Below are 12,883 nucleotides of genomic sequence, written 5' to 3' on the forward strand. Positions count from 1 at the left end.
GCTCGGCAGTCCTCGCCGTCTTGGGTGCCTCGAGGAGAGCAGTCTTAGTGGGTGACGCACGCGTGGCGGACTTTGGTTCTTTGGAGCGTGACGCCCGTTTGGTTGGAGAAGCTGGTCCTGACTTGGTCGGCTGTTTGGCTGGAGATGGGGCTTTCTTGCCGGCCGATGACGGTGGGCACGGCGCTGTTTGGGGCCCTGGACAACGTCGAATCTTGAGGGTCTCCTTATCAAGAGCTGTGTTCTGGGCGAAAAACAGACAGACAGACGGTCATCTTCATATTTGGGCACCTCTGAAGTTCAGTTAACACCAATCAGAGCAGAGAAAGAGAAGAGATGCTACAGCTAGATCTACGCTGACTTCAGGAAACTTACGACAGACAGCATCAAATTGATCATTCTTGCAGTGATCAAAGTCATTTTATCAACTGAATTTCGTCTTTTTATACCTGAAATCACTGACTGTCGACCCAATTTTTGTGTTTTCTTTATGATCTCTATGAATGAACAACACGTGATGGACACACTGATGAAAAATGGACATAAATAACTGAAAGATGATCAGACAAAAAAAAAAAGACAGTATGATTTTACACGGGACACTGACCCTTTCATTCGTGCTATTCTATGTGCAGAGAAAAGGGCAAATGAGAAAGTAAACCTTTACTTTTTCATTCAACAGACGCATACCGTTACGTGCACGGTTGCCTTTGTCTGGAGTAAACCCAATGATGTCGTTCACACGTGGGACAGAAAGATCGAGTAAATGTCGTGTTCCTCATTTGCCCTTGTGCTGAGGCTCAGCAGCAGAACAAGACGAGGCGTAGCGTTAAGTGTTAGTACATACCATTGCCTTGGAGCTAAATCAGAGGGGCGTAATGCGGGGGGGAGAGGGGGGGGAAGCAAAGAGGGACAGAGACTAGTCTTACTCACAGCTCCACAAAATAAAAGTCAACACATCAAGCATGACGGCCAAAGTGGACAGTCGTTGTTCCAGCCCAGCAGCCGATCTGTTGTTTTCAGATCGCTAGAAACAGTCGTACGAACCAAGCGAGCTCTTTGCGCCGGAGAGGGCTGAGTTGGAACAAACTGTAGGACTCCGTGTAAGTGACTAATACAGGCAGAAACACAGTGAGTGCTAAGCTACATTTACAGACCACTCAATAGAATGCAACGGTGAAGGTGTTGTTTCAACGCACAGGCTGGAATTATTCGATATCTTTGTTCTTGTCAACAAAATCCAGGATAGACTCAAACCAACACTGACTTCCTGACGTCGGACATCATTTTTGCTTCTTTCATTTTTTTGTCGTAATGTTTGTTTTTATGTTTAAGTGCTCTATAAAAGAATATGATGTTGATTTGCTTACTCGTACAGCTCATTCCTCTGAGCTCCAAAGCTCCAGTGTTGTCCTAAAACTATTGGGAAAACACATCGAGCCACACTGTTGCACTGGGCGACATTTGATTTATCTCAAAGTCAAAGTCCTCTGATTATAACTTCCTCAATGTGAATATTCAGTGGTTTCTTTGTTCCTCTGTGACAGTGAACTGAACATCTTCGGGGTTGCGAGCAAAGCAAGGCATTATAGGAACCCAGAACATTATTGACATATTAATCGTCAATAAAAGCAAAAAAAAAAATTACTCCATATTTATGACCCATTTTTATGTATTCATCCCTCCACATGAACCACCTGGCTCGAGGCTGGAGGACTAAGGCGGAGAGGCACAATGTCGGTTTTGATCTTTTCATGGAATTTGTTGACAATAATTAAAATATTGAGTAACATCAGAATGATCCTTTAAAAAATGTGCGGGGAGGGGGAGAATCTTCTATCCAAGGCAATAAAAGCCACTTTGGTTTGCGTCCATCTCTGCAAATTGTGCCGGCACAGTTCTTCACTTTATCCACAAGGTGGCGCCACAGTACCACTATAAAAAGGAACCCTGTCGAGCAACCAGTTAAAGCTTTGGCCAGTTCATTTTTGAGCAGTTTGGCAGAGACGGAGGCAAATGACTCTACTCTTGCGTTAGTTTGCGTTAGCATTGTGAAACATGCCAAATAACCTCAGTGGCGACATGATTAAACAAACATCCTTCAAAACACGCACGATTATTTACACATCCCCCTGAAAAGTGTTGTCGATACGAATGGTATGAAATGGGCGCGAAGGGAGCAGAATGGCGAGTGTGGAAACAGTCGAGGGGGGAGAAAACCCAGGACGGAGTGCATGTTGGGAGAGTGTTAGTGTTAGAGCTCCACATCAGCCGGTTACTGAGAGCAGTTACTGCAGCTGGTCGGCTGGAGAAGAGAGGCAGGAGGCCGGAGAGAGAAACAGGAAGGAAGGGAATGGGAGGGAGAGCATGGAGGGCGTTGGGGGGGGGGGGAGAGTTTGTTATTGATGGAGGGAAGGGCGATGGCTGGAGAGGAAGAAGGGAGGCAGCGAGGGGTGGGGGGGAGTTGGGGGAGGTTGGGGTATGAAGAGAGTGTACCCGGCTCTCAGCTCCAGGCGTCCCCTGTGGTCCTGGGTCGGGGTGTGAGGGAGGGGTGAGGATGAGGGAGGAGGAAGAGGATGGAGAGGAGGAGGAGGAGGATGGGCCGAGGCCGGGGCCCAACGATTACACCTCAAACTGTCAAATAAGATTTAGAACAGAAAATGAGGCTCGTTGCAGCAAAGATCAAATCAAATTTCTCATCAGACGCTTCCCCCTCCCTTCCCCCCCTTTTTCCCCTGCTGAGAACAGACAGACTGAGGAGAGTGGGCTGATGGGCGGTGTGACCTGATGACATGAGGGGTGGAGGAAGTCGAACTGTACGACAGGAAATGATGCAAGGTGAGGCTTGAAACGGACAGGAAGGAAGGATGTGACTGCCGCGGGAATGTCTGCCCTGTCCGAGCTCTCAAATCCTGTCCGACATGTTTAGAAGTTTTCTTTCATGTCGCCTCGGATGATGATGATTTAGGCCAGATATTCTTGGCCCGCTTGATTAAATGGGCACAAGATTCATAAAAAGTGAATGAGAAAGAGCTCAATCTTCTGTATTTGGGTCAAACATTCACCCTCATGCAGTGAATGTTTGGATAAGGGCCCGACATGCTCGAGCTGCCCTCAGACACTTTGTAAATGACTATTTTACCTGTGTCCACACCTTAATATTACAGATTTAAGAGATCAGCAGCGGGGATTTTCAGCGTTTTATACAAAAGTTTGGCAAGATTGGAGATCAGCTCAGCCGGAAGCCAGAACGCGGGCTGCAACATAATCCTTGAGGTCAGCTTTGACCGTCAAAGTGAGTCTGCTGAAAGAGTTTTCGACAGTCTCAGATTCTTATTCCGAGCCGCTTTGCCCACCAGACTCCATTTACAGAAATAATAATCATCATCATCCTCATCAAACACATTTTATTCAAAGTAGACAGAAACGTAATAAAAACTAGCTAAAACCACCTTGGTTTGTCTTAATAAATATCCTTGACTATCCTTGACTTCATGGAGCTGTCAAAAGACTAAACGACATTTTTTTTTTTTTTTTTAATTTTGCATTCCTTCAAGTCTGAATCAAGTTTGTTTCCCAATCATAAAATTACTCTTTCTGTAAATGGAGCCTGGTGGTTTTGGCGAGAACGACGTGGCGGCTGTTTCTGGTTAACCCAAAAACCCATTTTGCGCTTTAAAAAACTGCAGGGATCCTTGTCGGAACGTTGTCAGACACTTATGTCAGAATAACGATCAGAGCCTGTCAGTTTGGCAAAAGCAAAATCGCTTTCAGTGGACGCACTTTGAGTTACTCAATAGGATTATGTTAAAGCCCGTGGTGTGGCTGCCAGCTGAGGTGATCTACTGGATCGTTTCCAAAACTTTTTAAAATCCTATTAGTCATTTACACACCGAATTATGTAAACATAGGTGCGGCTTTAAAAATACCCCTCTAGCAATCTCATGAAGGTCATTAGATCGCTCTCTGAGGAGGACTGCGGTAAATCACAGACAGAATTGGCAAAAAGACACAAGTGATGTTTGCTAAATTAAGGATTGTTCCCATGTTGCTTTTGGTGAATGCTTCTCAGTGCTTACCATGATGACCGACACGCCGGCCGTGGTGTTGTCGTGCTTAGGCGCAGTGTTAAAGTGCGTCTTCAGTTTACCTGTGACCTCCATCTTCATGTTGTTCCCGGTGACTGCGTCGTCCTACGTACAAACGTGCAATGAGGTCGAGTGGCTCGATGACTTTCCCGACACAACAAACCCGACTTCACGTATGTATGAATCACAAAAGTCACATGTTACGGGGCATGCAAATACAGAGACAACAACAGTGCTGTGAGATACCGTGACCCAAGGGTGGCAGAGGATGTCTTGGGCCGTGTATCGAGCCTCCACGTTGACCTGCAGCATCTTTCCGATCAGCTCCTGCGACAAAAACACGTTTAAAACACTTCAGGGCGGCACCGTAGCTCTTCTTTTCTATACAGCAGACTGTACAGATTGTGCACATGCTTGTATTCACGCGCAGCCATGAAGTCAACTCTCTCAAATGAGCACCTGTGCTGCAGCGTTACTGCAAGTCGCCTCACGCTGCGGCGTCTGTAGCGGCACACTTGTCTACAGTGACAGGGCCGCGGTAATAGCAGTGGGTTTAATTAGCAGTTTAGTCTTGCATGCTGAGCGTGGGCTGTCACTTTAATACATGACATTAATTTAGAGGGTTGGAGGGGTTTCTGTGTCCTTGGGCAGGCAATAGTCATTAAAGGAGTATGAGCCGTGTGGGTTCATGTGTGTGAGTGTGTGTGTGAGTGTGTGTGTGTGGGCGAGAGAGATTAAATCACGACATTTGGAGACCTATTTCAGACTTCGTACTAATGCTGCATTAAGTCGAAGGTGCACTCGTTTCTGATTTTATTTGGGTTATGACCCTGCATGGTTTAGTGTGATCCACCAGGAGGACAGTGGAGGGGTCAATAAACCTGTTTGTGTTCGTGTGGGATCCCAACCTTGGCCAAGTCAGTGATGTTGTCCCAGTAAGGACTGGGGAATTCCAGTCGCCCCAGGAGGATCTGATCGAACAGATCCTCTTGCATGTTGCTCTCACTACACAGGAAGAAAGACACACAGACAGACACAAGTCAGCAAACACATACTGCACCGTCTGTGCTGCACTTTGCACAGCGATGAATAGCTCCACCTTTAACCTAGCCTTAATTTATGTGGCTATTACAACAACTGTGAAGTGCTTCAGATTAAACATGTATCAAATCCCTCGCACGCTCACTGACAACCTCATCACAGTTTGTCTATTTAGCACAAGGTGACAGGTGTGAAAAACAAACTGCCAAACACCTCTACTTCATTATTGTGTTTCTTTTTCAAAAGTTTTGATCAACTCTTCCAAATGATCGCAAAGGTTCTTCGCCGTGAGCCAGTGGCGCTCAAGCCAGTTTAACCGTGAGCTTCACTGGACGGTGCGAAGCGAATACCTTCTGAACGGAGGGAAGCCGCACAGGAGGATGTAGGTGATGACACCTGCAGCCCAGATATCCACCTTCAGACCGTAGCTGTGGACACAGACGAGACACATGGAGGCAGAAAAGGTCAGCGGAGGATTAACTGCAGCTAAATAGCTCACAGCGTTTCCATCATCCATCATCCCAGTGTGACACAGAGGGTGGACGACATTTTGCAAAGACAAAGTTCTCATCTGAGCGTAATGATATGTGAGTATATATACACAACTGTGAGTAGAATATATATGTACATTGTTTTTGTTAGTTTATCCAGTGACCCCATACGTGAAAATCTCTGCTTAATGTCTATACAGTTGATTACAGCATAGCAGTACTGCAGAACCACATCTCTGCTCTTCCATTGTACTCAGAACAGATGTTTCCATTTAAACTAAACCTCACAATGCAGTAAAAAAAAATACTGGGCATGCTTCTCTGAAAAAATGCAGCGTCCCTGGTGAAAACTAAAGAGGTCCTGAAAGCCTCCATACGGGTTCCTGCCAGAGAAACAATCTGTATCTCACCCAGACTCTGAGATGATTTCTGGAGCCACGTATGTTGGAGTTCCACATACGGTGTACAAAGGTCCTTCCACCACGGTGGCCAGACCGAAGTCGCCTAGTTTCAAAGACTTGGTGCCGTCTGGATACTCGAACACCTGAAATGCAAAGACAAGCGTAGTCAAAGCCTGCTGTGAGCTGGATTATTAGGCCAGGAAGTGATGCAGGTGTCGATGTATACCAGCAGGTTCTCTGGTTTGATGTCCCTGTGGACGATGTTGATGCTGTGCAGGTACTTCAGGGCTCCGGCGAGATTGTACACCATGGCGGTGGCGTCCCTCTCCGTGTATTTCGCCGAGGAGGTGATGGCATCGAACAGATCTCCTCCCTGTGCCGACATCAGGAAAGAGGTCATGCACACAGAGAAATGAGGATTGTGCGTTGATATCCCCCCATTAGCCTCCACTGTACCTTGACAAGCTCCATGACCAGGTAGAGCTCAGAGGAAGTGTCCACCTCCTCTATCAACATGATGATGTTGGGGTGTTTCACCTTCCGCAGCACCGCCACCTCGTTCTCTATGAGGTGCTCCTGGAAACAACGCCAAAGACAAGCAACACCGAGAGAGTTCTGTTACTGCATCCTCGCAGGGGTTTACACATGGAGCTATTATGATGATAATAAAAAAAAAAAGGTGCTGCGTTGTTGAGTGAATCTGAGTTGGTGTCAAGATTGTGTGAATCATTGTCTGCGTGTGAGAGTGCGAAGACAATTTGAGTTAGGTGATGAATTAAACATTGCCAGCCTAATCTAACTGTGTGGGATAAGAGAATCAGACACACACACACACACACACACACATACACACACCAGGAGCTCTGGTGGTGTGTGTGTGTATGGGTGTTAATGATGGAGTGCTATCGTGTGACTCTTCCTTAAGAGTGAAGAAGTGAAGGAGTAATCAGAGAGGAGGGAAAAAGACAGAATGAGACCTTTCCGCTGCACTTGGCCTTGTCGATGATCTTCAGCGCAAACTCTTTTCCCGTGGACCTGAAGAGAAACAGCGCAATTAGTGCGAACAATAAAAAAAAGAAAAAAAAGAAAAACAGCACTGACGCTGCAACTGTGTCTGTAATACAAATCAAGTGCTCACAGGAGAGCCACAGTTTACAGAGAGCGGGAGCGCTGCCACAGAGTTATTGGAAAGGTATTTCAGCTGCACCGGGGCCAAGTTTTCAACAATGAGCAGAGACGCAGTGCAGACTCAACAGGACGGCGAGAGGAAAGAGTAACTTCACACTGAGATGAGGAGCAGCATTTCACAGCCATCACAACCACGTTCAAGGATAGTTTCAAGTGAGCTCTGGAGCACCTGTGACCACATCGGACGGTGGTGTCACGGTGTCCCTTCACCTCTAAAAGATAAACTGCTGGTGTTCACAAACAAAAAGTAAAAGGGGGGTGTTGTTTCTTTTGTTTCATTTTGCAAAACATGCATTTTGAAAGGGATAACGGGAAACTGGAGTTACTTAAGCAATATCTTGATGAGCTGGTCTCTGTTTTTGTTCTTTTCTTTATTAGATTCCACTGATCGATGCTAATGCTCCTGGAGTCCCTTGGAGCAAAAACTCAACTTAACATCACCATAGCAACAAAACTTAATGTCTTGCTTGCTTGCACCTGTTCACACGCGACAGCTGTTGTAATCAAGCAGATGGATCGATGCAATGTTTGATTTTAAAATAATCATCAGAGAATTGAGGCTCGTTCGTGAGAATAAAGCTCATTTCTCTGTGTGTCTGATATCGCTGTGTACCAGGGCCATCGTTGAAACTCACCAATCACGTTCTGGTGTCATGACTTTGCAACTCGTGTTGGTGTTTTCACTAAACCTTAAACGATACAGCTCCAGGATGGCTTCAACTGACATGAAAAACGATGCGAACACTGCGTAAAGCAAGATGCTCCAGTAAACAGCACTGACGCGGTGATGTCAGATTGCGCTTTCAACTACACCTCAACTCAACTCTATTCACAGTATGGAGCGCCTTCTTAACAAACGTGCAGCCCAGATGGCCTCAAAATGAAACAATGCAGATCGTGGATCAGATCAATGAATAAACAGTCGATTAAACAATATTAAGAACAAATACCAGGGACGAAATGATTCAAAACCAATGATGAAATCTTAAAAGCCTGATTTAAAAAAAAAGACTTTGCTTAGTAAGTCAACCTCGGAGCACATCTTGCTTAGGTCAGATTCAGGAAATTAGCTTTGTAAATATTTTTTTTGAGGGAGGAAATTAATTCAACATATTTATTCTGCCTCAAAGATACACAGAGTGTATTTTGGTAAGAAGTCACCACTGTAAACATAACGGCCTGTTTACAAGATACTCCTCCTCAGGGCACCTTTAAGTACTTTCCAGGAAGGTAACCTGCATTATGAGCACGGACACACACACAGACACACAGACACACACACACACACACACACACACACACAGGACAGGCCTCCTCTCATCATCATCATCATCATCATTATCATCATCATCATCATCATCTCCCCAGTCTGCCTGGCCAAAGTGTTGACTCAGAGATTAAAAGGCTAATGAAGTGAATTCACCGCTGGGTTTAATCCACGGGATATTTCTGTCTCCACAATGCCTGTCACCAGGACTTATAAACCCTGATGGAGCAGTTGCTGCACGTGATGCGCGTCTCATTAAGCTGCACGACACGGCGACCTGCCGCTGCGAGCGCTCCAGACGGCTGCCAACTGTGCACTAAACACTTCCCGTCTGATTGGATGCGTTTCACCTACCTCTCCACGCACTCTTTGACCACGGCGAAGTTGCCGTCCCCGATGACCTTGCCGATCTTGTACTTCTCCGAGATGGAGGAGGCGGGTGGGTAGCGGTTGCCATTAACTGCCGGGGAGAGACCGGGGTTACAACAGGCGACGGACAAGCTGCTTTGTTGGTTAATAAATCTAAAGGAGCTCTGGCAGGAACTCAACCAGTTCTCAGACTGAATTAAGGGCCCACATGCTGGGCCGCAAAATAAAACACAGACACCAGTTTGCAGAGGGATCTCTACTTGTCCTCCTGTGGCAAATTACTGAGCAGAGCAGCAGTGTTATTCACACACACACAGCCATAAAATCATTTAGTTAAGTATCTGCTAACACAGCACTGGAATATTTCGCTCTTATCCTCCACACGAGGCCGACTCTCTGCCACTTCTGGTGGGTAAGCAAATTCTGAAGTGTGGCCCTGATGGGAAAAGATGATTTAAAAAAACTGTGATTGTCAATGTCACTTCCACGTGCTAAAGGGTGAGGGAGTCCACGCAGCAGTGTTTGTCTTAGTTGGCAGATCAGTAGAATGACTCGGACATAAAAGTGGAACAGAGGACAGGGAAGGGGAGGAGGGGGGAGGAGAAGGGAGGACAGGGGAGGAGAGGGGAGGAGAAGGGAGGAGAAGGGAGGAGGGGGGAGGAGAAGGGAGGACAGGGGAGGAGAGGGGAGGAGAAGGGAGGACAGGGGAGGAGAGGGAGGAGAAGGGAGGACAGGGGAGGAGAGGAGAGGACAGGGAGGACAGGGGAGGAGAGGGAGGAGAGGGAGGAGGGGAGGAGAGGACAGGGGAGGACAGGGGAGGAGAGGAGAGGAGAGAAGGGAGGACGGGAGGAGAAGGGAAGGGAGGAGAGGGGAGGAGAAGGGAGGACAGGGGAGAGGGGAGGAGAGAGGAGGAGAAGGGAGGACAGGGGAGGAGAAGGGAGGACAGGGGAGGAGAGGGGAGGAGAAGGGAGGACAGGGGAGGAGAGGGGAGGAGAAGGGAGGACAGGGGAGGACAGGGGAGGAGAGGGGAGGAGAAGGGAGGACAGGGGAGGAGAGGGGAGGAGAAGGGAGGACGTACCCTCTGGACTCAGTCGGTTGGTTTGCTCCTGGTGGTTGTTCAACGAGCCGTTTACATTTGGCGACGAGACGTGATGTGACGCGGGGATCTGCAAACACAAACAAAAAAACAGAGATGAGGCGCCTGGCCTGAAACAAAACCCACGGACGAGTCGCCATAGCAACCGTGGACATTTTTAGGCGCCCTCAAAAACACCCTGTGCACGGACGAAACATCGATGGTTTATCATCGGTGGGTCAACTCGTGTTTGAGTGGCTTTGACTGAAGTGAAGAGTTAAGATTTGAAAATGTTCAACAGTTTTTTTTTTATTTGCTTCTTCTTTTTTATCAAGACATACCAATAAAAACCTCAACCCAATAATAATCTGTAAAAATAGTGAACTAGGTCTCTGTCCTTCAACGTGTACAAGGTGTCAGAGCTGCTGCAACAGATCTCCTCGTCCACGCCCACTTATCATCGATGCACATAAAACCTTTATGGCCACAGATGAATGATTCATTTCTCAAGAGCGCCATTTCTGCAGAGCGCAGCTACTTTTTTGGCTATATTTAGGGAAATGTACACTTTAAATGCGCAACACCAGCTTTAAAATCAGAGCAGTGATCTCTTCCATCATGTGCAGTGGTGTTCTGTACCTTAACATTCGTCACTTTACAGTAAGGATCTATTATTCAGTCTAAAAAGGGCAGCCCTCGGCACCAAAATAGAAAGGCGACACCTTCTAGTTCTTCTTTTACAACTGGATACATAAAAAAGCTTTTCCCTCTGATAAATAACTTTAGTTTACCTGACGTCTTCCATGTGACGGCTGAGAGATGAGATGCCAGCAACATCTTTGTGCTTCCTCATCTAGTTTTTCAAAACACATCGCTCTTCTCAGCACTCTTTGCCAGTTAATTCTAAAGCTGTCAGTAAATCATAAAATTCTAACATCCTGCCAAATGAATGTGGATGGATAAGTCTTTGACTGGGCTTAGAGAGGGACAGTGGCACTCATCGAGGAGGACTGCCAGCTGGCTGGAGCAGTTAGAAACTGTAGTTCAGGACTAACACGCAGCTTACAGAAGAATCCATCGATAAATCAGATTAGTATCTCAAACTCCGGCAGGAAAATACATCACATAACTGAAACATGGGCTGAACACAGACCTGCAGGTCAGACAGGGCTGTCAGTCGGTGACTTGACATAGATTTATTTCATCATCTTGTGGTTAGTAGGTCAATAAGATTTGGCCTTCTCCCCCCCACCGTAATGTACTGCCTAAATTTATGCTTGCGGGGTCTCCGAGGCGGCAGACCTGCACTTTATCAAGTCAGCCATCAAAGCAAAGTCCAGTACAGCTGGGACATTTTTAAGAGGCCAGATGCTGCCTGGCGTCCGACCACAAAACCTCAAAGGCAACCTTAGCACACAGGTGACACAATATACTCTATTCCTGCCAAGACGTCCTGCTCCTCCAATAATCAAGAGGTGGCAGAAACACGGCAAAGGGAAGTTAGTGAGCAAACAAGGAAGTAAACAATGTAGATTTCAAAATTGAATAAAAGAAAAAAGGTTCTGCAAAGTTTTTCTACGGGAGGAAATTCAACATGTTTGTTACGTCTTAGTGAGACAGCTTGTAATGGAAAACTTACAAATGGAGCCCAATTCACAGAAATCTGTTAATAGAAGTGTACAGTCTCTGTTGCTGTCTGCGTCTGGTGTGTTTATTTTGCTCCTTCGTCTGTATGAGATGGATTTTCAATGTGAATACATACCTACAGTATATTTACATTTAGGGCATTTAGCAGACCCGAAACACTATACACTGTATAACACATATACTGCACTATATAGATGGTGCTATGGTGCATTTGGTCTGTGTGCACTTCATCTGCAGCATTTAACTCGGGGACACGCGTGGATGTGATGTACCGTCTTACCTTAAAAGTAGGGAGGGGTCGCGGGCTGGTGGGAGAGGGGGTGGAGGACTTGGTGGATCTTGGAGTCGAGATCTGGCTGTTTGAGACACCGTTTACTACACGGGAGGAAAAAAAAACGTGGGGAATGTGTAAGAACATGGGAAAGACTCGTTGTTTGAGACCTGATAGTTCAAAGGTCGCCTCCTTTACTGTTCCAGATACACTTTAGTATTTCTCAAATTCAAGTTTAGCAAGTTAAAGATTCTTCCAAAGAGGCAGCTGTATGATCATTTCAGACTTTATATGCCACTTGTAGGCAAACAATGCAATATTTAAACTGAGGTCAGAAATTCCAGCTTCTAGCTTCCAAGTGTTCCAGGTGCACAACGCCATTAGACAAAAAAAGTCCCCGTTGGCTATATTTACAGGCCTGTACCAGTATGACTCAAATATTCTTTGGTTCAGTTTACATCACAAAGGGTTTTGCTGTCACTGTAAACATCCAAATAAAAGAGCAATTCCTCTGTGCCACTGCGCGACATTTATCCACAAGACTGTAACACAAGGTGCAAAGGAACACAGCAGGAACGAGGGCTTCTGTTGTTTCAGTGATTCATTCTGAGGAAGAGACTATTTCTGCCTCCTGCTCTCCTGGTTTTCTGGCACAAATACAGAGACATAATGCGTCAAACTTCAACTCAAAGTCTCTTCATCTGCATAAACCCAGCTGAGCTGAAAGAAAATCACTTCACACTGCCTACAGGCTGCGTCTTTGCACTCCTGTTTCAGAGTTTTGTTCCATTGTACAAATCACTGAGAGTTTTTTTCTTTTCTTCTCCCTCCTCTGGGTATTTAACTTGTTTTCATAAAGGAATGTTTGAAGCAACGTTAGGGGGGGAAAAACTCAAACACGCTTCGGTGCGTGACATTAGCTGTTCATGTTTTCAAAGTATGGCTTTAACTTTGTACCTCGGTTACTGCAGATGCAGAGGAGCGCGATTCAGCTGCGGGGCGAGAGCGGGATTTAATTAACACAGCTGAGGAGTGAGCCTAATCAGTT

At 46.3% G+C, this 12,883-nt stretch overlaps 1 protein-coding gene across 2 annotated transcripts in view; it reads right to left on the reverse strand.

The window, feature by feature from the left end:
• Positions 1 to 75: 75 nt before the first annotated feature.
• Positions 76 to 12,883, reverse strand: part of dclk2a (doublecortin-like kinase 2a) — a 41,408-nt gene continuing 28,600 nt past the window's right edge. Inside the window, exons 6-18 of one of the 2 annotated variants that reach the window (XM_037099038.1) lie at positions 11,845 to 11,939; positions 9,921 to 10,008; positions 8,828 to 8,933; positions 6,996 to 7,053; positions 6,475 to 6,594; positions 6,245 to 6,391; positions 6,028 to 6,161; positions 5,477 to 5,554; positions 4,994 to 5,090; positions 4,332 to 4,412; positions 4,077 to 4,190; positions 845 to 857; positions 76 to 241 (exon numbers count right to left, since the gene is read on the reverse strand). In XM_037099038.1, the coding sequence (XP_036954933.1) occupies positions 228 to 241; positions 845 to 857; positions 4,077 to 4,190; positions 4,332 to 4,412; positions 4,994 to 5,090; positions 5,477 to 5,554; positions 6,028 to 6,161; positions 6,245 to 6,391; positions 6,475 to 6,594; positions 6,996 to 7,053; positions 8,828 to 8,933; positions 9,921 to 10,008; positions 11,845 to 11,939 (1,145 nt within the window). In that variant the 3' untranslated portion in view covers positions 76 to 227. Of the gene's footprint in view, positions 242 to 844; positions 858 to 2,493; positions 2,632 to 4,076; positions 4,191 to 4,331; positions 4,413 to 4,993; positions 5,091 to 5,476; positions 5,555 to 6,027; positions 6,162 to 6,244; positions 6,392 to 6,474; positions 6,595 to 6,995; positions 7,054 to 8,827; positions 8,934 to 9,920; positions 10,009 to 11,844; positions 11,940 to 12,883 lie in introns of both variants that reach the window. The other variant, XR_005075206.1, reaches the window with a different exon arrangement.

This window comes from Acanthopagrus latus, chromosome 1, assembly GCF_904848185.1.
Source record: "Acanthopagrus latus isolate v.2019 chromosome 1, fAcaLat1.1, whole genome shotgun sequence".
Taxonomy (NCBI): Eukaryota; Metazoa; Chordata; class Actinopteri; order Spariformes; family Sparidae; genus Acanthopagrus; species Acanthopagrus latus.